The sequence below is a fragment of the Chlorocebus sabaeus genome, chromosome 5 (genome assembly GCF_047675955.1).
Source record: "Chlorocebus sabaeus isolate Y175 chromosome 5, mChlSab1.0.hap1, whole genome shotgun sequence".
Lineage (NCBI taxonomy): Eukaryota > Metazoa > Chordata > Mammalia > Primates > Cercopithecidae > Chlorocebus > Chlorocebus sabaeus.
Genome location: NC_132908.1, coordinates 68,260,664 through 68,286,796, shown reverse-complemented (window position 1 = coordinate 68,286,796; position 26,133 = coordinate 68,260,664). Strand labels below are relative to the sequence as shown.

At 48.1% G+C, this 26,133-nt stretch overlaps 1 protein-coding gene across 6 annotated transcripts in view; it reads right to left on the bottom strand.

Annotated features, from left to right (window-relative positions):
- The window catches only part of ZFHX3 (zinc finger homeobox 3), a 276,330-nt gene that overhangs the window by 164,263 nt on the left and 85,934 nt on the right, over nt 1-26,133 (bottom strand). For 3 of the 6 annotated variants that reach the window (XM_038007954.2, XM_007993788.3, XM_007993789.3), the window contains exons 2-3: nt 9,451-12,218; nt 2,482-2,978 (exon numbers count right to left, since the gene is read on the bottom strand). In XM_038007954.2, coding sequence (XP_037863882.2) covers nt 2,482-2,978; nt 9,451-12,169 — 3,216 coding nt within the window. In that variant the 5' untranslated portion in view covers nt 12,170-12,218. The remainder of the gene's footprint in view (nt 1-2,481; nt 2,979-9,450; nt 12,219-26,133) is intronic. The other 3 variants (XM_073015531.1, XM_038007955.2, XM_007993790.3) reach the window with 1 other exon arrangement.

Below are 26,133 nucleotides of genomic sequence, written 5' to 3'. Positions count from 1 at the left end.
TTCATGGAATGAGGAAACCTTATGAGCGGGAGCCCCCCTTAGTGGCAAGAGAAGTTTGATCTTAGTTGTACTGAGGGACCAAAGGGCTCAGGGCGAGCACTGGAATGATAATCCCAGCGGTGTCATTCAGGAGTGAGCGGGAGAGCTCCCCGCCCCATGGCGGAGCCCGGGCAGGCACAGGGCCATTCATTACCCAAGGACTAATGAGACTAGACTAACGACCTTTGGCTCCTGACGGAGGCAATTCTGCTCTGAACCTCAGGGGCTGGTCACCCCGGGGATGTGCCGGCCAGATGCACCATTTCGGGATCTCTCCTTCAGGTGCTGGGTCCACGTTCTACCCTGCATCCCAACACTCAGGACCCTTCTACCCACACCATCTTTTTGAGCAACAGTTTCCTCTACCTTAAAAAAAGAAATGAGAAAAAAGTCCCAGGATGACAGGCTAGCAGTGCAGAGACACACAAATAAACCGCATCTCTTCCGTCCACACCTCACCCTGACTCTCTGGGTGTGATTGTGGACATGGTTTGGGGACCAAAACAGGATGTTCTCAGCAAATCCTCCAAGTTCCAGGCCCATTAGAAGCAAAGTCAAGTGCCTGATAGACTCTTATTCAAGACTCCAGCCACACGGAGGATGCAGCGTGAGAGTTAATCGCCACCGTGTGCATTTTAGAATCTAAAGGGCAATTTTTTCCTTGGATGCAAGAGGCCAGCTTCGTGCCACCTCTAAACGACCTTCATCAAAGTTGCATGCAACCTTCAATGGCCACGCCGAGTCCTTTGTACAAATTTTACTCAGTTGGGTCCTTTGGAAATTCTTTTTTCCACTGGTTTTTCCATCAGGTTTTCTTGACCACGTTGGCACCATCCTGTGGCCAGTTCAGACCTCCAATTTAAACTGACTGCAAAGAGCTTTTTTCTTTTAATGGTGGCACAAAACTAAACCAGTCCAGCAAGGTTCTTGCTCATTTGAGATAAGGGGATTGGCTGCCTGGTGTCCAGACCTTCCTCACTGCACCATAGCTGAGTCCACAGTCAATTCCAGAACATTCTATCCCCTCTACCTCATTCCTGCTTTCTCCTCCTTTCCCTAAAGTGCTTTCTTGAGCACTGTGTTACACAGGCCTCCCCACACCCTGAGAAGGAGCAACTGTAAAATTAAGTACAATTATCAATCCCGGCAGAGGCTGACATGGGGAAAGGACTAGAAGTCTTCCTTACGTGGAATCTCCATTTAAAATCATGCTGAGTAGAGCAGGGACTCAACTAGCTCAGGGCCAGCAGAAACCAAACACTTGTGAGCCCAAAGACGTGAGAAATGGTGTGAAAAGTAGGAGAAGCTGATCATGGGAGTGAGCAAAATGAAGAGAGAGTGTGAGCGAGTGGAAGGTGTGTGGGATGAGGCCAGGGAGATTAATGGCGATTTGTACCTGATTGTTCATACTAAAGCCATTATGGGATGATTAGAGAAAAAGGTGAGGCTTTAAGTCCAGTGAAAATCAATAGAGACGTCTGGAGCAATTCTGCCGTGCAAGTGAAAGGACTATTTACAGTATCCGGAGCACCTCCTCCTCGGTTACCATCTATGGAGTAGAGGGAAGGGCTGGGGGGAAAGAGTGGGGTGGGGGGACAGAAAGAATAAATGGACAGGAAAGAGGGAAGAGGAGAAGAGACAAAGGGAAAGGGGGAGGATGGGAGAAGCCCAGGAAGAGGAAGAAAAAGTATAAGGAAGAGAAAGAGGACACAGAACCCAGGAAGCACAGAAGTGGGGGGGGGGGAGACAAAAATGGCCCCTTATGGACCCCGTTTTCCCCACAGCATTTAGCACCTTCTAGCCTGCTACATAATTTATTCATCATTTCTCACCCATCTCTTGCTAAAAGAATGGAAGCTCTATGAGGGCAGGGTTATTTATTTATTTATTTATTTATGTGGTCAGTTTCATGCACTGATGTGGACACGTGCCCAGAACAGTACCTGGCATTGAGAAGGTACCCAGTGTATATTTGTTGGTGGGATGATGGATGGATGAAAGAAGGAAGGGAGGAACAAAACATCCCAGGAGCATCCAGGAAAGGAGAAAAAAAAAAAAAAAAAAAAAAAGTAATAAAGAGATGGAAAAGGAGAACAGAAAGCCTAAAGGAGAGAGGGAAACCACAGGAGCAGAGGATGCAAAAGAGCCCATGTAAGAAAGAAAAGAACCAACCCTAGAGGCGCTGTCAACAAAACCTGCCCCCAAATTGGGCATCCAAAAAGAGAACCTTCAGCTACTCAAGCTACTCACTGAACCTGTCACATTTCCATCTGGTGACAAAGTGGACACTGCCGACTCTCCTCTCCACTCCAGGTTCCCAACCAACAGCCACCCGGGCCATGCCAGAGACTGTCCGACTCCTCCCCAGTGCTCCCTAACTCCCCAGTGCGCAACCCTCTCCTTTCAGAAAGGGTGCCTGAGCCATAAGGAGCTGGGCCTTACCTTGTACAACTTCAGGCTGGCCTCGTGCCTGGAGTTGACCGTGTGCAGCCGCAGCTTCTCCAGGCTGTTGGTGTAGTAGTCACAGGCATTGCACTTAAGGTGCACGGGGTTGCCGATGGCCACACACTTGAGCCTCCACTCGTTGGCCTTGCCGCCCTCCTTGATGTGGGCCACCAGCTGGTACTTCTGCACGTGCTTGTCTGTCTTGCAGTGCAGCTGGAAGTTGGCCTTGAGCTGGGTGTTGTAGCGGCAGAGCTTGCACTGGTACGAGTCCCCCATCACCGCCTTCCACTCGTCCTCCGACAGGCTGCGCTCCACGTTCATGTGCAGGCCCAGCATGTCCAGGTTGTCTGTCGTGAACTTGTTGCAGACGGCACACTGGAAGAGCTTCAGCGATGGGTCGTTGGTCTGGATGAAGCTCTCGCCCAGGTTCATCAGCTCCTCTGACACCAGCTGCCCGCCCCCGAGCCGCATGTCTAGGGGGATCTCACCGCCCACTGCAGGGAAGGAGAGAAGGAGAGAGTCAAAGACCAGGCTCGTGGTCATGGCCACAGCTGAGGCACCCCCCAGCCCTCCGCCACCCTCAACTAGGGTCCAAAAGGAAAGATCACATTTCAAGGGTTGCAAAGGGTTACTGGCTGGAAAACAAGCAAACAAACGTAGTCAACCTGATGTGTTTCGATCTTTCCTGTGGACATTCTGAGATTTCTGGCAGGTTTTGTATTTTCTTTCTTTAGGAAAAGAACACCTAGAAAAGCTAGGAGCCATTGCCTCTTTAATATTTCTTTTTCTTTTTTTTCCTCCAAGATGGAGTCTTGCTCTGTGTTGCCCAGGCTAGAGTGCAGTGGCATGATCTCGGCTCACAGCAACCTCCGCCTCCTGGGTTCAAGCGATTCTCCTGCCTTGGCCTCCCAAGTAGCTGGGATTACAGGCATCCACCACCAAGACCAGCTAATTTTTGTCTTTTTTAGTAGAGATGGGGTTTCACCATGTTGGCCAGTCTGGTCTTGAACTCCTGATCTCAGTTGATCCACCTGCCTCGGCCTCCCAAAGTACTGGAATGACAGGCGTGAGCTACCGTGGCCAGCCACCTCTTTAATATTTCAATTCATCCCCTCTCTAAGATCCAAGAAAAGATAGAAATATGTATCACTCACTGGATATAAAAGAATCTCAAACCACAGACCTTCCAAAATTGGAAATGTGTTACAGCTGCAATCTTAATATACCAAGCCTTCATGGGGACCAGAATTGGGCCCAGAATATATCTGAGGTGGCAGTGACCAGCATGACTTTCTGCCACCTTGAGAACAATCTATGGCTGCGTCGTCTGGTGCAGCAGTCACTGGCTATATGTGACTAATAAATACCTGAAATATGGGTAGTGCAACTAAGGAACTGAATTTTAATGTTATTTAAATTTAGGAAGCTATGTGGTGGTGAGTGACACCTGGGTTGGAGAGTGCCTCTCTAAAGCAAAGATCTGGGGAGTAGGGCTGGACGCAGTGTCTCACGCACCTAATCCAAGCACTTCAGGAGGCCAAGGCAGGCAGATCACTTGATCCTAGGAGTTTGAGACCAGTCTGGGCAACATGGTGTACAAAATATAAAACAGAAACTAGCCAGGCATGGTGGAGCATGCCTGTAGTTCCAGCTACTCAGGGACTGAAAAGGGAGGATCACTTGAACCCCAGAGGCAGAGGCTGCAGTAAGCTGAGACCGTGCTACTCAGCTCCAGCCCTGGTGACAGAGCAAGACCCTGTCTCAAAAACAAAACAAAACAAAACATAAAAAGACTTGGGGAGTAATCCCTCTACTCCTCACCACTCCCCTCTGGTCAATGTCCCTCCCGTCAGTCAATGTTGCCAACCCTCCCATGTCTTCCCAGTAGGGCCGCCTGTTCTCTTTCCTGAGCCTCCGCCCTGTGTGACATGCAGAGTTACCCTAGAACCTATCACCTTCCCTTTGCCATTCAGTCACCTACATACAGAAATGCACCATAGCTGGGATCCCCATCAAGGTGCCACCTCCCTAGGACAGGGGTTCAGTCTTATCCTCGCTGGACCTCTACAGAGTGCCCAGCCCTCTACAGAGGGCACAGACGCCCAAATGTTTGCTGTGCTAGACAAGAGTGAAAAAAGAATGGGACTGTCGCATGTTCAGGAAGTGGACCGAGACAGGCACTGAGACAGGAGGGTCAGCTCCACATCTCCACAAAAGGGCCGAGAGAAGATCTCTTCCTCCCTCTCCCACCCTGGTCTTTTTCAGTCCATCACTGCCCTGCATAAACCTGGGACAAGCTCACATTTGCTACGGTAAATTAATACTGCAAGGGCTTATTTCTACCAGGAGAAAGGCCTGAAGAAAGCAGCCTTCCCTCCAGTTCCTAGAAGTATACGGTCAAGCAGAAAGCTGGGCACTGGTGTCTAGTTTCTCTTTCCTAAACACATATGCACTTGAGCTATTGGGTCTGCCCCACCTCCCCAACTGATATTTAAATTTCACCTTTTATGTATGGTTGGGCCAAGGTTATTTTATTTTTTATAAATGATTAGAATCCAAGTCAGTGGCTCATCAGAGAAAAGATTTTTTCTTTTTTTTATGATTTTCTTATTGACGCTACACAAGTCACCTCGAGTGACAAGATCAGTACAGGCTCTGCTAAGCACAACAGCAGCTGCGTTTGAAGCTCACGGACAGTCTAGTGAGCCACAGAAATCTTCTGCACATGCATTCCAGAAGGCTTAGGAAGCTTTCAGCTTGTTGTCTGTCTTCCCATCTCCCCTGGTGAGAGGAACCATAACTATGACATTCTTTTTAGGACAAGAAAGAAAAACAGAAAGAAAAAAAAAGAAAAAAAGCCTAAAAGCTCCATCCCTTAACGGGGACGAAGGCCAGGCAACATCCACGAAACATACTCGGTGTTCAGTCAAAGCAGAAACTGCCCGGAGGGTAAGACAAGGAGCAAACATATATTTGTTTCTGATGCCAACCACCTGAAGTATCAAATCATCTCCACTTTTTAGATTTAACCTCGGCACATCAATATTGCTCTAAAGAGAAATTCAGCTGTCACTTGCTGATGCCTGAGTGAAAATGAGAAGTCCTTGGAATAAGCAGAGGAACTAAGTCCCAGTTTCCACTTTAAGTTTTTTTTTTTTTTTTTAAGAGACAAGATCTCACTTTGTTGCTCAGGCTGGAATGGTTCACTGCAGTCTGGACCACCAAGGCTCAACTGATCCACCCGCCTCAGCCTCCCAAGTAGCTGGGACTACAGGTGCACCCCACCACACCTGGCTGATCTTAAAAATAATTTTTTTTTGTTGTTGAGATGTTGCCCAGACTGGTCTCAAATTCCCGGGTTCAAGTGATCCTTGGACTCCCACAGTGCTGGATTATAGGCATAAGCCACCACGCCTAGCCAGCATTCTAGGCTCTTAAAATGAAACGCAAAGGATAGAAGCAGCAGAGTGCTGAAACGAGTGAGGATGACAGGCAAGTGAAAACTCCCTTCAAGAACTATGCCTCAGAGAAACAAGCCCCAGGGCTTAGAATCCTGCAAATCCGCTAATTCAGCTGCCACAAAGTGGAGTAATCTCACCCAATTCACAAACAATTAGGAGCAGGGCCCCTACAAAGAAGAAACTGGAGTTGAGCGTAGTGGCTCACACCTGTAATCCCAGCACTTTGGGAGGCCAAGGTGGGCGGATCACCTGAGGTCAGGAGTTCAAGACCAGCCTAGCCAATGTGGTGAAACCCCGTCTCTACTGAAAATACAAAAATCAGCTGGGCGTGGTGGCGCATGCCTATAATCCCAGCTACTCGGAAGGCTGAGGCATTAGAATTGCTTGAACCCGGGAGGCAGGGGCTGCAGTGAGCCAAGATCGCGCTATTGCACTCCAGCTGGGGCGACAAGAGTGAAACTCCATCTCAAAAAAAGAAATGAAAAAAAGAATTTGGCAGGTCTTTAGTCTTGAGCCACACTGGATCCGTAGTGTTGGAGCGGGTCCCCATCTCTGGGTATACACCTAACTCTAACACTGGAACTGACACCTTGACACGTGAGCCCGCCCATCAGCACATCGTCAGGAAGGCACATGGATTAAAAGGCACACTCTGGAATCGAAGGAAGATGAAGGGAGCTGTTAAACCTTGTGCAGGTGTCCAGGGGCTGGCTGGCTACTTGGGAAACACACAGCCACCCTCACAAGCAACCCCTTTCTTGGTGCTATGCTAAACTTCAGAGTCGAAAGGAAGGTTTGGGAGGATGTTCACAAGGCCTCAAATCTAATGTGCTGTCTACAAAAAGCAGCAGATCCAACTGTACTAGGCAAAGGAGCCCCAACCCTTTCCTCAAAGGCCTCTGAAAAGCAGCATCCCCAGAATCAGTGTCTGTTTGATGATACTAAAGAGGGCTCTGGCAAGGGAAGTACGAGAACAATCACCTTGTAAGGAGGAGTGCATTTCACAAAAACTTTTTTCCCCCTTCAGAACTCAGTCACATTTAATAACACCTACAGCCATCTTATAAATGGACTATGGGGGAAAAAAAAAAAGACAAAAATCAGTAGAGCCACAGCTAGAACTGAAAGTTATGGCTGTTTTTATTTGCATAAGTTGGTTTCTCCTACTGAGATCATACAACTCAAATTCCAAGTCCTTTGGACACTTTCTATGGCCCCCACACCCACTTGAGCTTCCGGCATAAAGGATTTGTGGCTCTCACACCTTCTTAGCAGCTCTTGTGGACCAAGGAAAGCACAGGTTTCCAGGGACTCCCCTTGGCCAACAAGTAGTGACACTGGAAATTCAAGGGCCCTTTGTGACTGAGTTGGATAAATCCTTTGGGAGGAAGAGTTCTAGTCTCTCCAAGAAATAAGGTGCGGCCCTTCCATGTGTGTCTAGAACACAGGGCTTCATTCTTCTGCTCCTTCTGAATCTGCCGCAATGCCCAGGACAGTACATGATGCCCCAAAGACTCACAGACACTTGGTGTGAAAGTGAAATATTTCTCTACTTCTCTATGCGAGCCTTAGTTACCTGTTCTCAAGATAACTAAAAAGCCTCACTTTAGGCCGGGCACAGTGACTCACGTCTGTAATCCCAGCACTTTGGGAGGTCAAGGTGGGCAGATCACCTGAGGTCAAGAGTTCGAGACCAGCCTGGCCAACATGGTGAAGCCCCATCTCTACTAAAAATACAAAATTAGCCAGGCATGGTGGTGGGGGCCTGTAATCCCAGCTACCTGGGAGGCTATGGCAGGAGAATCTCTTGAACCCAGGAGGTGGAGGTTGCAGTGAGCCGAGATGACGCCACTGCACTCCAGCCTGGGTGACAGACACTCTGTCTCAGAAAAAAAAAACCTCGCTTTGACCCAACATGAACCTACCCATGTTTTGTCTTCATTTCACTTACATTATGTTTGATTTGCTCCAAGATCTGCCTCCCAAGATTCTATGACTCCTTCCAATTCCTACTGGTTTAAAAAAAAACCAGAGTACTCACACCCATCCACTGGTGTGCATGGTTCACCCTGGGGACAAATAAGGCGACCGGTGCTTGTGCATCCACGATTAGCCAGTTGGTCAAATACCTTCAAATCATTTGGTAATAAAGGATCAATGGGCAAATATTTCAAAATGGAAAAGATTAAAGAACTAAGGATTAAAAGTTGAATACATAGTACTTTAATGGAACGCTTTGAAATCTAACTCACCGGCAACAATTAGCACTAAAACACTACACAAATAAACACCTGCCAACTGGTGAGGCTTGGCTCTGCAGTCATCTAAGCCATCCCGGAAAAAAAGTCCTCACTGACACTCTGTTGCCAAGAACAACCTATTCCCATGTCAATAATGGCATATTGCTTAATTCAGGCCGTTGTCACTGGTCCCACGAAGTCCATTAGCAGGGTCACGGGATGTGGCGCAGGCAGGATCCTGTCTGAGGCATACAGGGTGGAGGCATGAATGGCCCAGCTATCAAAGGGTTCTCATCAAACCCATCTGTAGATTGTTTTGGCGGCAGCAGCTATCCTCAAAGTGGCTGTGGTTCGTTCTACGTAAAAACTCAAAGTTTTCAGCACCCACATCCGTCCTATTCTAGATATGGTAAGCTCATTGGTTAAGACTGGGAGCCTGGACAGAGCCAAATCAGTTTCTCTAAAGCAGAGGTCATTCTTTCCCGCAACAAAGGCTCTGCTAACCAGGATCTAACTGCTATTAACAGTTAACTTTCCTTGATGGACAATGTTTACGACTTACTTCTTATTCATCTCTCACACCCCTCACAACAGTGCCACTGGGGCAATTCAATTCCCAATTAATTCCCAACTATTCTAATCACCAAGTACTCATCAAAAATAAGAAAAAAAAAATCACATCTCTTTCATTGAGGTCCTCATAAACATACAGAGAACTTTGTGGAGTCTATCTGGGTGGCTCCCAGCTCCGCACAGAATCAGCCTTTGGCTATATGAATAACATACACTGTGGTTCCAAATTCCTATTATTGAGATGATTGTCTCTATTTAAATCGTAGAGATAACTGTCCCTAGTCCTCTTATTGAGATGGCTGCCTCAGCTATAGTTTCCTGTAAGTTTCAGTAAATATCTGATGAAACCCCAAAGTTTTGGGTGATTATAGTGATTTTTCAAATTGAAAAAAGAGACAGAGAAAGACAAAATGGGAACAGAAAACTAGAGGAAACACTCACATTTTAATCTCGGCCCCATGTAGCCAGAGTACAATCATCTCTCTCTCGAATGCATAAACTTTTCCATATGCACACACAGAGTTCAAGGGATTCTTGAGAATACATACTTGACTGTAAGACAATCCAGTTTACACAAAAACCACTCAAGAAGACCAGAGTCAACTGAATCCACAGGACTATCTCACTCTATTCACCATTCTCCCTGGTTAAATTCCTATCACGAAAACAGACAAACACGTAGTCATCCTCACCTAGAGCAGGCGTCATGGCGGCCATGGGCCCCGCGGGATCCAGCTGGAATCCGCTCATCATGAACTGGGCGTCGGAGGCAGCACTGTCCATCTTCAGGTTGGGCAGGTTCATGTTCTGGGCCAGGTAATATTGGTAGAGCTCGGCCTCGGCGGGCGAGGGCAGGCTGCCGAGGCCCAGGTGGCGGTTGTGTTGGATCTGGGTCATGTTCTGCTGCAGTAACATCATGTTATGCATGTGCTTCTCACTGGTCATGTGAATGCGGAGGTTCCTGGCCACGTTGGTCTCATAATCACACACCTCGCACCGCCAGGTGGGTTTGGTTTTTGGTTTGGTGGGCGAGGGGGCCCCGCAGGAGCTACTGATATTGGCTGCCGCCGCCGCCGCAGCCGCCGCTGCCGCCGCTGCCCCGGCAGTGTGGCTGAAGACCTGCTCCCCCCCTCCGTTCTGCAGGTTCTGCATGTTGTTGAGATGCTTGTCGGACTGCATATGAATACTGAGGTTGCCTTTGGTAGTTGTGGAGTAGTTACACACCTCGCAGCGGAAAGGCTTGTAACCACACGTGTAGCTCTCGCCTCGTGCCAGCCGGGGGTGGGGCTGCCCGCTTTTGCAGTAGACGCAGGAGCCCCCCGGCTCCGGGTGCTTCTCCTTCATGTGTGCCTCCAGGGTCTGCTGGTACTTATAGTGCCAGTTGCACTTGGGGCACTTGAGTGTCTTACACGAGTTACGAGAATGCATCATGGTCATGTGACCGCCCAGCGAGCGGGAGGAGCCCAGGACCGTGTCGCATTTGGGGCACTCCACGCCACTCCCCGAGGGGCACTCCCCAACCCCAAGCTCGCAGAGGGAGCCAGCGTGCTGGTGATGGGGAACGAAGCCCCCATCGTCGCCCTCTGTGCTTTCATTTGGTTCTGGTGCTGTGGCATTGTCTTTATTGGCACTTTCGTCAGCGAAGTCCAGCCTCCTGCCGCCCTCTGCCACATTGGCCCTGACGCCCTCACTGTTAAAGCTTAAACGATTCCTCCTGTTCGCACCATCAAAGACAACAAAGGAAGAAGCAGAATTAGAACTAGTAGAAGCTGTGCCCCTCGACAGCGTCTGGAGCACGTTAGGCATTAAGGGGGAGTTAGAAATGCTTTGGTTTGAGAGAGCAAGGTCCTTTTTGCTGCTACTACCTGCTGCGGCCCCAGGCTCCTCGTGAGGCCTGTCCTCCAGTTCCTCATCCAACTCGCTTGGAAAGAGTCCTTTGCAACCCTCGTCTTCCTCCTCCTCTTCTTCCTCCTCCTCTTCTTCCTCCTCCTCCTCCGCCTCTTCCTCCTCCTCTTCCTCCTCCGCCTCCTCTTCGGCTGGCTCTACTTTCTCCGAGAAGCAATCCCCGTCGCCCACTTCCTGCTTCTCTCCTTCCGCCGCCCCGGAGTCCTTGCCCTCTGAGGATTTGGTAGGACTGGAAGCCAGAGGCCCCAGGGGGACTGAGGTAATGGGGGTCTTCAGGACCGAGCTGGTGAGCCCGCCAAGGTTCAACAGGGTGCTGGGGGTCAAGAGACCAGCCTGGGGCTGCTCGGGGCCAGCGGCGGAGCCGGCTGGGAGAGCTTCCTCCCCTTCCATTCGAATGCCACTAAATTTACCATAAAAACTGTGTCCGGGGCCTATGAGGTTAGCTGTGGAAACTAAAGGGTGTTGAAAGTTCTTGTTTTTTGGTTCCAGAAAACTTACAAGGGGTTCCTTGTCTTTGCCGATCCCTTGGATGATAGCGGAGATGTTCTTATTGCTAAGAATTTTCCGCTCGTCTTCGCTCAGGGTCATTCGATGGTCATGCACCGCGTGGGTCACAAACGAACGGACGTACCCGAAGGAGAGTTTGCACAAGAAACACATCAGGATGGGCTTCCTCTTGCCGTAGAGCACAAAGCCATCGAATTTGGACAGGTCCACATTGTTAGGAACATCTTTGGATACGCAGGAGCTTTTGGCAGAGCCGTCGCTGTTCAGGTAATCCTTGTTGCTTTTGTGTCGCACGTCGAACACGCGGAAGCTGTGCAGGACGGGGCTGAGCCCCGCCAGGGCTGAGGTATTCGGGAAAGCCTGGTCTGGGCCCTCAAACCATTTCCCGAAGGATGAGGCTATGTGGAAAGTGTTGATGATCTGCGGGTACACGGGTGCAGCACACGAGGGGTCCCCTTGCTTGCCCCCCGCGCCAGGGAGAGAGCTCAGGAAAAGCGAGGGGAGAGGCCCACTGCCGCTGCCACTCCCACAGGCGCCCCCGCCCTGGGTCAGCTGGCTCAGGCTCTCCACAATGTACGCGGAGCCGTCCGGCTGGTAGACGATCTCCCCGGCCAGGTTCTCCACGTCACTCTCCTCGTCCCCCTCCTCACCGGTGTCGCTGGCGCTCTCCTCTCTCAGGGGCGGCGGGGGGCGCGTGCTGGGGCAGTGGTGCTCCATGTAGGTCTGGAGGCTGGCAAAGGAAGCCGAACATTCGTTGCAGGTGACCTCCTTGCTGGCGGGCTCGGCGGGGGGCCCGGCCGACGCGGTGCTCTCCGCAAGGCGCTCATTGAAGGGGGCCCTCAGGCTGTCCAAGGGCCCGTGGCTCTCGCCTGTGGACTGCTCCATGCTACTGGGTTTGTCAGGGAGGTGGGTGCTCTTGAGTTCAGTCCATTGCTGGTGCTGAGGGATACCGCACCCATTGTCCTTCCCCGAGACGACGGGCGAGTCACAGCCTTCCATGGTAAGGCCTGCGTGGAGCTTTCATTGCACCCAGTACGGAGGATCGGACCTGAAGGGCGGAGGCAAGGGGGGAGGAGGGAGAGAGGGGAAAGAGAGAGAGAAAGGAAAGAGGTTAGGAGGGCCGAGGCTGAGGTCCCACCGCACGGAGCGCTCTAAGAAGCTTCTGTCCACAACACCCACAACACAGAGACACCGGACAGAGGGCGGGCCTGGGGACACTGCCCCGCACGGTCCAGCACACAGGGGTGGCGCGGCCGGGTCAACAGCCTGAGCAAGGGACATGGGGAAAGAAGGCCGGGAGCAGGACTCTTCGACTTCGAATTGTCACTGCTCTGCCCCTGAAGACTAGCAGGAATATCCATTCTTTGCCAGCACAGCTTCGATAGGCCACAGTGGAGAACAGACGCATCATCTCTCCAGCCCCCCCACGAGGTCACAGCCACAGCCCTACCACTTCTGGACAGCTCACACAAAGTCAGCATCAGCTCCCCGCACTGTCTGTGGCTCAGGGGAATACAGGGGAGGGCTGAGAAGAGGAAGGTTCAATGTTCCGGAAAAACAACGGTAGCGTGGGATACGCTCATGGATTTAGAAAAGTTGCCGTGGCTTTTACTGACCATGGTTCTAGTTTCAGAAGTTCAAAGAAGGTGGGGGAGGAACCTGAGGTTCACAGGGCAGGCGTGCAGAACTAGACGCACTCCGCAAAGTCCTCTCCAGGTCTGGGAGGCATCAGTCCCATTTTATAAGCAGTAAAACTGAGGGGCTTGAATTTAAAAACCGGCTTAGCGCTAATCTGACCACTGTGAAACAGAAGAGAAGATGGGTCCCCAGATTCCTGTCTCCTCCACCCATACCAGCCAAGCTCCCTGGCCTGTGACTCAGCTGACTTCAGACTAAAACTACACAGGTGCAAAACGTGAGCTTGGTATTTCCAGCAGGAATGGACCAGACTCTGGACCTGCCAACACCCCCTCCAGCAGCTTCTATCTGGCCCTGGCTGGAGGGAGCGCGTTCCCCACGTGCTTGGTGGTTTTTGCTATCAAGGATCTGAGCGGCAAGCCGAGATGGCAGCTGGGCTCAGCAAGCCCCAGCTCCACACCTGCCTCTTAGTTATTAGTCGCTACCCAACCAGCTGTCATTCAGCCCTGGGGCTTTTCCATTTCCGACTCCAAAGTGCCACTGAGCTGAATGTGCCCTCTGAGACCTCACGTCCCTGGGGAGGGAGGCATCAGATCGCCGCCACTCTGCTCCTGCGGTAATATCATCGCAGGGGTGATTATTCCGTCTGGCCCTGCTCCTACAGGCAGCTCAGCACCTCGCAGAGCCTTGATCCTTCGCCCGTAGGTCCCCAGCCACCATTCCCCTGCAGCTCCTCCTGGAGAACATGTGGCCGCTTCTCCACCCACCATCTCATTCATAGCCAGCTGGTGAAGGTTTCGGCCAGGTTTGATCTTACTTCCCTCCCCGACAGCCCCTATCTTCCCAATCTTTTTTTCAGTTCTTGATTATTGACTGCACAATGAGTCAACAGCTCCCCCTCGGGAAAAGATGGGGACGGCAGGTTTACCACAAGTCTCAGGGAGAAATAACTTTTTGGAAGACTAAAGCTATGATGTGTCTAATACACACATGCAAACACACACCCCATCTCTCCGTTTATAACCTCAGATTTTGCAACCACAAAGTTCCATGCGCCTTAGAAAGGACATACTCATTTAAAACAGAGACGACTACACTAAACCAAACCAAACCACACATCAAACCCAATGGGACTTCCTCACAAGGTTGAGCCGGGATACAGGTGAGACTACAGGGTCGCTCTTCTTAGGGATGCTTCTGATTGGCTGGACGACATCTGATTGACAGCTTGGGCCAAAAAGGTTGGCAGGCCTGAAGGGGCGGGAGGGTTAACAGCCCGATTGTAAAATCAATGTCATAAATGCTTGGTAAGTTACAGGAACATGCGGGAAGGGGGGGCCACGATTGATAAAGGAGAACAGCTTTGATGCTGCACCAGGGACTTGTTTATCGACAGCAAAGCCAATCTCCTCTCCAGCCTGGGCTGGGCCAGAGAAACCTGCAAGCGTTTACCAATTAATTGGTGGGCTTCTCTTGCTCTGTTCTCCTCTTATTCCTCCTCCTCTTCCACAAACTATCCAGCCAAGGGGCTGGGACTTTTAAAACCTCCCTTACTTTGTTTTCTACTGCAAAGCAGAAGATGTCAGGAAAGAATGACACTGTACCCACCTATGATGGTGGTTGGTGACCCTGTGGTGGTGACACTAGAGCCCACCCATTCATGGGGAGCAGCAGCCATGAGGACACGGGTGGGAGAGGAGGAACCGACTGCAGGACCCAAGCTACCTCCTCTGGGCCTCCTTCCCACGTGCACGGGCTGTGACAAGCAGGCCCGTTTGCAGCCTTGCCAAACAAAGCGTGGTTCATGGACTTGAAGCACTATCCTCTCCGGGGAGCTTAAGACACATGCACTCTCTCCTCCTGCCCCATCAGAATCTGCATTTTCACACCATCCTCAGGGACCTTGCATTAAACTTAAGACACTCTCTGCTTCACTCCATCTTCACCAATACAGGTACCAATACTTCTGTCCTTGGTACCCGTATTGCTAGGTAACCAGGGAAGGTCAGTCTTAGACTCCCTGTGGTCCCTGGGAGGTGCAGGGATGGAGATGGAGAAGACGGGGACCTGCGCACAGAGATAAAGAAGTCTCTCCAACCCGCCCCATCCTGCGGCTCAAGGGTCTTGGGGCATCTACCACTACCCCCACCGCTGGCTGTCTCTCTCTCGCTCTGTTTATCAGCCAGTCAATAAGAAAAAGGTAGTTCTTACTTAAGGAGGCAGAAGTCAGCTCGGCAGGTCGATGAGCACTCTGTCTGTAAACATGGTTTCCCGTAAAATCAATGATCTTCAGTTACAGAGGGCAGCCCGGGAACCCAGTGGGTCCTCGCACTTTTCCAAGCAGCCCCACCAGCCCGACACGCATACCTCTCTTCAGGCTCTGTGCCCCTTCCCAGTGCTTCCCTAGTGCCAGGACCAGCTCGTACAGGTTCACACCCCTTCTCCCTTCCTGCAGCCCGCTTCTCTGCTGGTGGCACCCAGAACTCCCTCTAAAAAATGTCCAGGTATTCTATCACAACCCCCGATGTTACACTAAACATATGGGCTTTAAGAATTCAGTTCGATTTTAATAGAGCACATCTCTCCAATGAGAAAGTTAAAGGGAAGATATAGGAATGACCTAGCTTGCTCATTCTCTACTTAGCACTTAAATCTGCCATTTGAAAGGTAATCTTGTACAGAAGAATTCCAGCACCTTCATCAAGCACCCCCCAACCCCTGCTCATCTTCCAACCTCCCTTGGAACCACCTGTAAAGCCCACTGCATCTTCGCAAATGTCAATCTTTACTTTTCAAAGATTGTTTAAAAGGATAAAACTCTACCCTGTTACCCTGTAACTCCCTATTAATCAAAACGTTCATCTCCCTCTTTAAAAACGTGCTTACGACAGTTTTATCCTGTTCCCTTAAGAAGGCAGGACTGGGTAAAATGCAACAGTTTCAGGGAAGCTGGGGTGGCAGGGGTGTGGTTATGACGAAGGGGAGGGGCTCCTGCTGTTGCTCCAGCTCCCGGGAAATTAAACATGAACAGTCGCACCATGTAATTTTAAATTGTTAATTAGCACAGGGTTAATTAGGCAGTCCTTTCACAAGAGGCTGTCTGGTAGGAAACCAAGAAGGGAAACAAAGGGGAAGGGAGGAAAATGAAAGAGAGAACAGAGGCAGTGAGAAACTGTTGCCTCCAAGAATATCCCATGCGGGATCACTCAAGAGACATCAGCCAGCAGGCAAGGATGCCTGTTTCCCTCGGTGATCCCCTGCTCTGCCGGAGGGAGAGGCAGTGAGTACCGCCTTCCTACAGGTGACCAGGCAGCATACACTGAAGGCCTCAAAAATGCACATCCCTCCCCCTTGACTCGACAATTCCCCGTTCTAGGAATTCATCCTAAGGAAACAACCTAAGCAATGCGTGGAGATTTAAGTTTATTCATCACAGCATTTATAACAGAAAAAAAAAAAGAGGAAAAATTTAGGCAAAAACAGAGACCCTAAATAAATTACAGTGCACAGAGCTCCATATGTTGTTATAAAGATGCTTTCTTTAAAGAAACTATTTATAAGCATGGGAAAATCATCATACAGATGCTGAATGAACAAAGCACATATAGGTATTATGTAGAGGAAAATAGGAGAGACTTATATTACAATTTTTACAATGGTGAATTCCAGGGAATGAGGTTATGGGTGACTTCATTTCCTCCTTTGTGCCTTTATTTCTCAAAGCTCTGTAAAATTAAAACCATCATTGAGACAGGAGGATTGCTGGAGCCCAAGAGTTCAAGGCTGCAGTGAGCTATGATCGGGCCACTGCACTCCAGCCTGGGTGACAAAAACAAGACTTAGTCTCTTTTAAAAAAAAAAAAAAAAGGAAAACAAAATTGAAAACCATCATAATGGAAATCATCACTTAATGAGTTAGGCGTTGTGTTAAGACCCACAGGTACAGCATATCACTTTGATCCTCATACCCACACTAGGTGATAGACATTATTTTTTTTTTTTTTTTTTCAGACGGAGTCTTGCTCTGTCGCCCAAGCTGGAGTGCAGTGGCGCAATCTTGGCTCGCTGAAAGCTCCACCCTCCCAGGTTCACGCCACTCTCCTGCCTCAGCCTCCTGAGTAGCTGGGACTACAGGCGACCACCACCACACCTGGCTAATTTTTTGTATTTTTAGTAGAGATGGGGTTTCACCATGTTAGCCAGGATGGTCTTGATCTCCTGACCTCGTGATCCACCCGTCTCAGCCTCCCAAAGTGCTGGGATTACAGGCATGAGCCACCATGCCTGGCCGATAGATACTATCTTTATCCCCATTTTCGAGATGGGAAAACTGAGGTGGCCCACAGTTATATGGCCTAACTGACAAACCAGACAGTATGGGTGTGGAGTCTGTGCTCTCAGGCAGTTTTCCTTTGTGGTCCAGGCTGGAGTGCAGCGGTGCGATCTCAGCTCACTGCAACCTCCACCTCCTGGGCTCAAGCAATTCTCCTGCCTCGGCCTCCTGAGTAGCTGGGACTACTACAGGCAACCGTCACCATGTCTGGCTAACCTTTTTTTTTTTTTTTTTTTTTTTTTTTGTATTTTTAGTAGAGATAGTGTTTCAACGTGTTGGCCAGGCTGGTCTCAAACTCCTGAGCTCAGGCAATCTGCCCGCCTTGGCCTCCCAAAGTGCTGGGATTACAGGCGTGAGCCACCGCATCCGGCCTGTTTTTCTTTAATGTCTAATTTTCAAAAGAGAACACTAGAACATCCCTACATCTCAGATTCACGCTCAGTCTTTAAGCACCCAGGGACTGTCCTAAGGTGATGGGATCCCGGGACTGCTCATGCAGAACAACACTGGCATCTCACCCAAACACACTTTTCTTGAGAGTGATGGGGATGAGGGGAACAGTTCGAAGCAGACTGATTTGCTTGGATATCTTTAGACAGACAAGAGAGGATAAAGGAGGTAGGAGAAGCTGCTGCAAAGAACTGAAATGTAGGTCCAATATCCTGATTTTTAAAGAAGGACAAAAGGCAGATTCCAGAACCTACAGATCAGGAAACATATTCATTCGTTCGGCATTTACTGAGCATGTACTATGTGTCCAATGCTAGAGAATCCATGATAAAAGGTCTCGGCTTACATTCTTGTGGAGAAGAGAGACCACACACAAATACACTAAAAAAAAAAAAGCAATATAAAGTAATACAAAGCAAGTGGAGGGGAAGGAGTGATGTGTGTGCATCGTTTTGGAGAAAGTCACAATGTCAGAGTGACTTAATGGATATGGATATACTTCAAGAATATGTTGTAAAGTATATACTGCAAGTTCTTCATCGTTTTCAAACAGATGCAACAGTTGCTGGAAAAGAATTTTCGGTGGGGGGATGATCCTGAGGAATTAGCAATTAGCTGTAGGTCCAGTAAGAAAACCAACATAAAATAAACCCAAAAATACCCTTACTTAGACTTAATGATCTGAGAAATACAGTAAAGTATGCTTTTTTATCTTAATAAGGTAGCACAAAATTTATCATTTCTTTATATCCAGGACAGCAAAACAGCTTTCAGATAATAAACTGTGGCCAACTTTATAGCCGACTAATGATGCCATTACTTTAAGCGTCAACACAGAGGTCCGTGTGTCTCAGGACACGCCACAAGGCTCTGTCTTGTCCCTACTCGGCTGATTGAAATCAACAGCTTGAGGAACAAGACCATGCAGGCATGTCCACTTGCAGAGCACATCAAGCTCAAGGGAATAATTAAAATGCTCAGTGGTGGAATCAAGACTGAGAAAAAAAATCTCCATGAGTCGGAACGACAGGCCCAAACTAACAGGACCAAACTTTAGAAGGAAAAACATGAAGCCCTACATTTAATTTCAGGCAATCTGCTAAATCAATGGAGGATGGAAGAGACCTGGAGTCTTCAGAGTTCATGCAGACAACAATAACAAAATATCTACGGGTTTTACTTGATGACAAACTCAGAGGAAGCCCGAAGTTGGCATGGTGGCCGAAGACCATAATGGGGTCTGGCAACAGAACTACTCTGTACCTGTTGGAGCTCAGCAGGTCCACAGCCCATCGCTTTCTCTGTCTGCATGAATAATGTTAACAAATCACTTGCAGGGAATCTCCTAAGAGAGACACCAACAAAGAAACTGTAGCTTCATCGGAATGGCTGAACACACACACAGCTCAAGGGTGCAGGAAAGAGAAGTCTCGTTGCAGGGCAAGACAGCTATCCTCGGCTGTATGAAACCCTGCCTTAGTTTGGTTCTGTGGTTTCCACCTAGTTCCAGAGTTGAATTAGGGGCAATGAGGGGAATCTGTAAGGAAAGAGAGGCAGGGTCACTATAAATGAAAATCTTTCTCAAGATTATCACAGTTCCCAAATGGAATGTTTATGCTGTGAAATACTGCACTCTGTGGCTTCAAGAACGGAGAAGGGGATTGTGCGGAGAAGGGGATTGTGCTGTGGCCAGGGGGCTGTATCAGGCAGCCTGTGAAAGGTGAAGATTCTTCTCATTCCCGGGTGTTATCTGTGGGCTTGTCTGCCCCCACTACAAGGCTGTGAGCGGCACGAAATCAGGTTCCCTGTGCCGTTCATCTCTGAGTCCTCCACATCTGACATGTAATAAGTGCTTAATAAAACAATGGGGGAAATAGGAAAAAAGAGGATCCCTGTATCCATTCCTTTTCTTTTTTTTTTTTCTCTTAGTTTAAGATATGTCTGGTGTAACCATTCTCTATGAAATGGAACTGGGGCTCCTTGGAGACATGGTCAATTCTTGGGCTGGAGCAGGAAAAGTACAAGATGAGCTCGGAGCATCTACTTATGCTCAAAGAATAAGAAAGATGTATGAAAATGACCTGGGGCGGGTTGGAGGGGCTCCCACTGGCCGCATCAGGGACAATGTGAGCAAGAAAATTAGGTGACAGTAAAGGATTGCAACCCAATGTGCAACATAAGAATCCCCAAGTCCCTACTTTACGAACAACAACAAAAAAGTGTGGGAGAAAGGAAGGTTCTTCCACAGGGTAGAAACTCAACTAATAAACGTAGAAAAAGGGTATAGAGTAAGAAAATCACCATTTGATAACTATCATCCTCATCTTCATCATCCACTCAGGGAAGAATCAACGGGTACCGAAACTAATGGATGAAAGTTTGAATACTTCTGGGCACGGTGGCTCACGCCTGTAATCCCAGCACTTTGGGAGGCTGAAGTGGGTGGATCACAAGGCCAGGTGATCGAGACCATCCTGGCTAACATGGCGAAACCCCGTTGCTACTAAAAGTACAAAAAAAAAAAAAAAATTAGCCAGGCGTGGTGGCGAGCACCTGTAGTCCCAGCTACGTGGGAGGCTGAGGCAGGAGAATGGTGTGAACCTGGGAGGCGGAGCCTGCAGTGAGCCGAGATCGCACCACTGCACTCCAGCCTGGGCAACAGAGCAAGACTCCGTCTCAACAACAACAAAAAAAGTTTGAATACTAACAGGGTATTTACAATCTCAAAGTCTCTCCCGACAGGACACTTCTTAATTATAGCAGGAAAAACAAACAACAACAACTTCACAGTGGAGACGCTGGCAGATACCACCTTCACTGAGTGATCAGAGTTCCCATCACCAGCAGTGAGGCAAACAGACGTCATGTGCCTCCTGGTGGGATACACCGAGAGGAACACAACATCCCTTCCCTGGTGTTCCTGTCAAAAATGCACAACCGGAATCTAATCATGAGGGAACATCACGCAAATGCAACTGAGGACAGTCTGCAGAATGTCCTATGCTCTTTAGAAATGTCAGGGTCATGCGACGGAAAGACAGACTGAAAAACTGTTTCAGATTAAAAGAGACTAAGGAGACGTGATTAATGAACGTTACACATAATCTGGGATCCTCTTTTCCTCTAAAGGACATAATTGGGACAACTGACAAAATCTGAACTGAATAAGGTTTTGTAGATTGGCTAATAGTGGCATATGAATGTTAATTTTCCTTTTTCTTTTTTTTTTGTTTTTTTTTTTTTTTTGGAGACAGAGTCTCGCTCTGTCACTCAGGCTGGAGTGCAGTGGCGCGATCTCAGCTCACTGCAACCTCCGCCTCCCAGGTTCAAGCAATTCTCCTGCCTCAGCCTCCTGAGTAGCTGGGAGTACAGATGCCCACCACCACGCATGGCTAATGTTTTTGTATTTTTAGTAGAGACGGGGTTTCACCATGTTGGCCAGGCTAGTCTCAAACTCCTGACCTCCAGTGATCCACCAACCTCAGCCTCCCAAAGTGCTGAGATTACAGGTGTGAGCCACCGCACCTATCCTCATTTCCTAATTTTGATAACTGCACTGTGTTTATAAAAGAGAATGTCTTTGTTTTTAAAAATACACACTGGTATATTTAGAGGTGAAGGGGTACAATGCCTCAATTTTCAAATGGGTTAGGAAAAAATATGTGAGTGTATACATATGTGTGTCAGTATATACATACATACACATACACATATATATAGCAGGAATAAATATATGAGATAATGTTACCATAGGAGGAGTCTAGAAGAAGGACATGAGAATTCTTTGTTCTACTGTTAAAACTTCCCTGTACACTTGAAATTGTCAAAAGAGAAAGAAACTGTCCAGAGTAAAAATTCAACATAAACCCCAAAACTATACATGAAGAGTCAACCCACCCTGACATGTATCTTAAATCTTAATGTGAAATTCGTTCCCAGCAGAGCTTCATAAAAGGAAGTGGCTGTGAGGCAGGACAGAGAGGTGTAGAGAGAAAAAAACTGAACACTGGTCTTTCCCTCCTCCAGCCGAGAGGCTTCTAGGTGGAGCCTTCTAGTTGGAGAAGACAAATAAATGGCCATTCCAACTTGGGCAGAACTTCACATTATACAGTACTGAGCCATTTCCCCATGACACCCAAGATCCTGACTGTGGGCTGATTTCCCTAGTTCCCTAGGGAACTTTCACAGAGTTCCCTAACTTTGTGAAAAGTGATTCTAAGTAAAGGGATAAGGGCAGCCCTCAGATAAAAGGAGGACTCCAGCAGCCCCCAGAGTGTGAGCATTGTTAAATCCAGACTAAAACATATCAGAGAGAAAAACACACTACAGTGAAGAAACTATCCCCTCACTAACCCCACCTCCTTAAAAAAACAAAAACAAAAAAACAAAGGCAATCCAGATTCCAAGAGAAGGTGAAACCTCCTTCTAGGGTCAACGAAATAATACCTGCATCTGTTTAGCTTGGAATCCACTGAAGAACCATACCCAGTTCCCTTCTGTGTTTTTTACAATAACAGCGTTTATCTATTGCTGTTGCACAGAAGGCAATACGTGTTAAGTCATACACCGGTGATTCCATCTGCTTGGTAGCAATTTCCCAGCAGCCTTCAGGATTGCTCTGCAAGTGTGGCCAGGTCGGAGAACACACACGTGCTTGAACAGGTGCCTTGTGCTGCCAGAAGCCCATTGCCCGGAAGGCCCAGAGAATCACCCAGGCCGTGGGCCTCCATGTTTGCTAATAAGTGCATCTGTGCTATTTCCAGCATGAACATAAATCAGCCTGGAAGTGAAAACTGCTAGCTCAGCCCATTTTGCAGGGAATCCACAACCACCGTGATATTCTGGTTACAATGGAGTCGTGGAGGGGAACAGGAGGGAGTCATGAGAGCAGAGCCAGGTCTAGGAACCCAGTCTGTGTGTACTTAGAGGAATTAAAAAAGACTTTTTTTTTTTTTTTAACTATATATGTAAACATACTCAGAGTTCAACCACCATGAATCAAAACCAAACCCATGAATATAATAATAAAAAGCAAGACAAACCAGCTATTATTTATGCTCTGCCTTTTTCAAAAAACGGATTGGGGCAATTTAAACAGCTATAGTAACTGTATCTCACACTTGGGTACATAAGTATCCACCCTGAGTCACATGGAGGCCTTTCCACCATATCCAGAACAGGAAAGACCAGCATCGTGTGCCCATGACTGGCTTGACTGGTGCTCCTGACTTGGATTTAATTACCATAAAGCACTGATCCCCTCCCAGATTTGCAGCAGAACCTCCTTTCACCAAATACCATCGCTTTACCTGATGGTACCAACCCAGCTCTCCTACCCAGCAAGTCCACAGCTCACAACCACAATCTTCACCCACCTCCTGGCACCTTCCTGGCTAAACCAACACCAACCATAACCAACACTGACGTGTTTCCTTTGCCAGCACTCAAGACTTTTTCATCTCCTCCCAATTTCCTCAAAGTTCCTCTCCAAGATCCTATTTCTGCTCTCTCTCCATTCTTGCTATTGGGATGGTAGGGCAAAAGCTAGGAGACAATGTAAAAACATGCCATCTGGCCCATTACAGTTTCAATCTGGCACCTCATGATGTCAAATTTATTTTAAATAATGTCTTATGATTAAAGTTGTGAGAGCTCATTATTTTAAAAAGTTGGATATGTACAAAAAGACTCAGCAGCTAAGGTTAAAATCACTGACAATTCCACCAGCTACAGAACCACTGCTAGGTAGTTTTTCGGGCTTTTTTTCCTCTACATGTTTACAGATACAGATTTTCCTTCCCTACCTCGGATCACACTGCTCTTCATGTAGGATGCCCTTTTAACCTAATTTAGTATGAAATTTTTCCTACGCCATTCAATGTTCTTCATAAGTTAGAACTAATGGCTATATAGATACTCTATCTTACACACATTGCATAATTTCCACCAAATGCTATTATTAGACATTTAAACAACTCCCAATATTTTGCTGTTCATTTTGCAATAAGGGCCCTTAAATCTTTGTACACACATAACAACAGCAATAACAACAACAAACCAAGCAAACAACAAACCAAGTAATGGAGCTCCATTACTGTCCACCTGGTTGAATCAAGCATGGTTTTGAGCACGATTTTTCTGAACACGTTGTTTTGTTTGATCCTTGTGGCAGCCCATTTTACAGACAAGGAAACTGAGGCTTAGAGAGTTAAGTACCTTGCCCAAGTTGCATGCTAGTTTAGTCGGCCTTTGAAACTAGGTAAGCCTCCCTTATGACTCTAAAACCAGGCTCTTACTCATGACGTTCTGTCTCTATTGCCTTAGGATGCATTTCTGGATGTAGAGTTGCTGACTCAAATGCTAGGAACATTTAAGGCCCTCTGGAACATGCCAAACTGTCCCCCAGGAAAGTTCTTTCCGCTCCTGTTTGTACTGGTGTGTGAGCATCAATTATCCTGCACCCTCATCAACAGTAGGTATTACTTTGTTATTTTAAAAAGTCCATTTGGCAGGCAAGAAATGGCATCTCATTTTAACTCACATTCTTTACTTGTAAGACAGAACCCATCTATGGATATTTACTGGCAGTCTACATTTCTTTTGTGAATTGCCTGTTTTTTGTTTTGTTTTGTTTTTGAGACGGAGTTTCACCCTGTTGCCCAGGTTGGAGTACAATGGCGCAATCTCAGCTAACTGCAACCTCCACCTCCTGCATTCAAGCAATTCCCCTGACTCGGCTTCCCAAGTAACTGGGATTACAGGAGTGCACCATCACGACCGGCTAATTTTTTGTAGTTTTAGTAGAGACAGGGTTTCACCATGTTGGCCAGGCTGGTCTTGAACTCCTGACCTCAGGTGATCCACCCACCTCAGCCTCCTAAAGTGCTGGGATTACAAGCGTGAGCATCTGTGCCCGGCCTTGCCTGCTATTTCTATGGCAGGTGTGTGTTCTCCTTTTCTGAGTAGTGAGAGGGTTTTGCAGAATTTGACTGGTGATCCCTCCCCCTTGAGTTCCTATCAGTCCACCATCCTATGAGCTCCTGGACAGGAGTGAGTCCGACCTACTTAGACTGCCAGTTCCGAAGATGTTCTCTGCCCTTCAGATCCCAACTCCTTCCAACGAGTGGACTCTGTCCACTGCTTCATTTGCTCCACATCAATTTTCCTGTATTCAAGTGAGGTCCTCCTCCTTTATGTGATTATAAAGGGCCAAACCGCATCAATCATTTTCAAGCTTTGTTGTGCAGTGGAACCAACTATGGGGCACAATAAAAATACACACAGATGTCAAGCCGCAGCCCAGAGCACAGGACTAGCTCTCTGAAGGGCCGGGTGTCTGCTCCAGCAGGGTGGGAAGACACCATGTCGCCAAGATTTCTGTCCTCGGTCCAGAGTCACCAGTGTCCTTCTGGTCTTGGTCAATGGTTCCTCCTCTTCTACTTTAAGCTTCAATCTCCCCTCCTTTCAAAACTGCTTCCCCCTACTCCTTGAAATCTTCCCCCACTTCACTTCTGACATATTCTGGCCCTCCTCCCACCTCTGTCATCTCCACATTGACTGTCCTCTCCCCATTCCTACAGCTCTCCACAGGTACATTTTCCACTTATTCGATAAAATTCTCTTATCATTTCAACCCACAGACATCTCTCCTCCCTGTTCTCCTGTAGGTATTTAAGCGTCATCATACTCTTCCCCCTTGGCTCTCTGCTCTTAACTCTGTACATCAGCTACCTTAACTACTTCTGTGGTTTCAATTACTGAAATTATGAGTTGACTCCCAAAGCAAAAATTTCCATTCCTGACTTGGCACTTGAATATGTGTCTCACACTTTCGGAAGACCAGAATATGTCTGCATGTGGCCAGTGTTCCACCAAGCAAGATTCAGCATGGCTCAACATGTCCAAAGGGCACTGCCCCTCCACTGTTGGCCCTGGTCTCTCTGGAAGGAACTTTTGGTGCCATGTTTGCAGAAAACAGAAAGGAAAGATCAGTCTGGCTTCTCCAATGTCATGTTCATCCCCATCCTTCCCCATCCAAGAACCAACTGCCAAAACACATTGAAACTGAAACTCTCCAGAGTGGTTTCAAATCATTCTAAGATCTACACCAACACTACCATTCGATCATCTGTGTCGTTTCCCCCCAGCAAGGACTCCTCCCCATCATCTCCGCATTCTTATGCATTATCAGCTCTGTTCCCACAACCCCAGGCCCTTTGAATAGCCTCTCTCTTCCTCAACACTCATCTAAACCTGGGATATTCTTAAAGAAGCACAAGCTCAAATTTTACTTGGCCAATAAAATCCTCACCTATTGACCAGGCATGGTGGCTCACACTTGTAATCCCAGCACTTTGGGAGGCTGAGGCGGGCGGATCATCTGAGGTCAGGAGTTCGAGACCAGCCTAGCCAATATGGTGAACCCCACTAAAAATACAAAAATTAGCTGGGCGTCATGGCGGGCACCTATAATCCCAGTTACTTGGAAAGCTGAGGCATGAGAATCGCTTGAACCCAGGAGGCAGAGGGTGCAGTGAGCAGA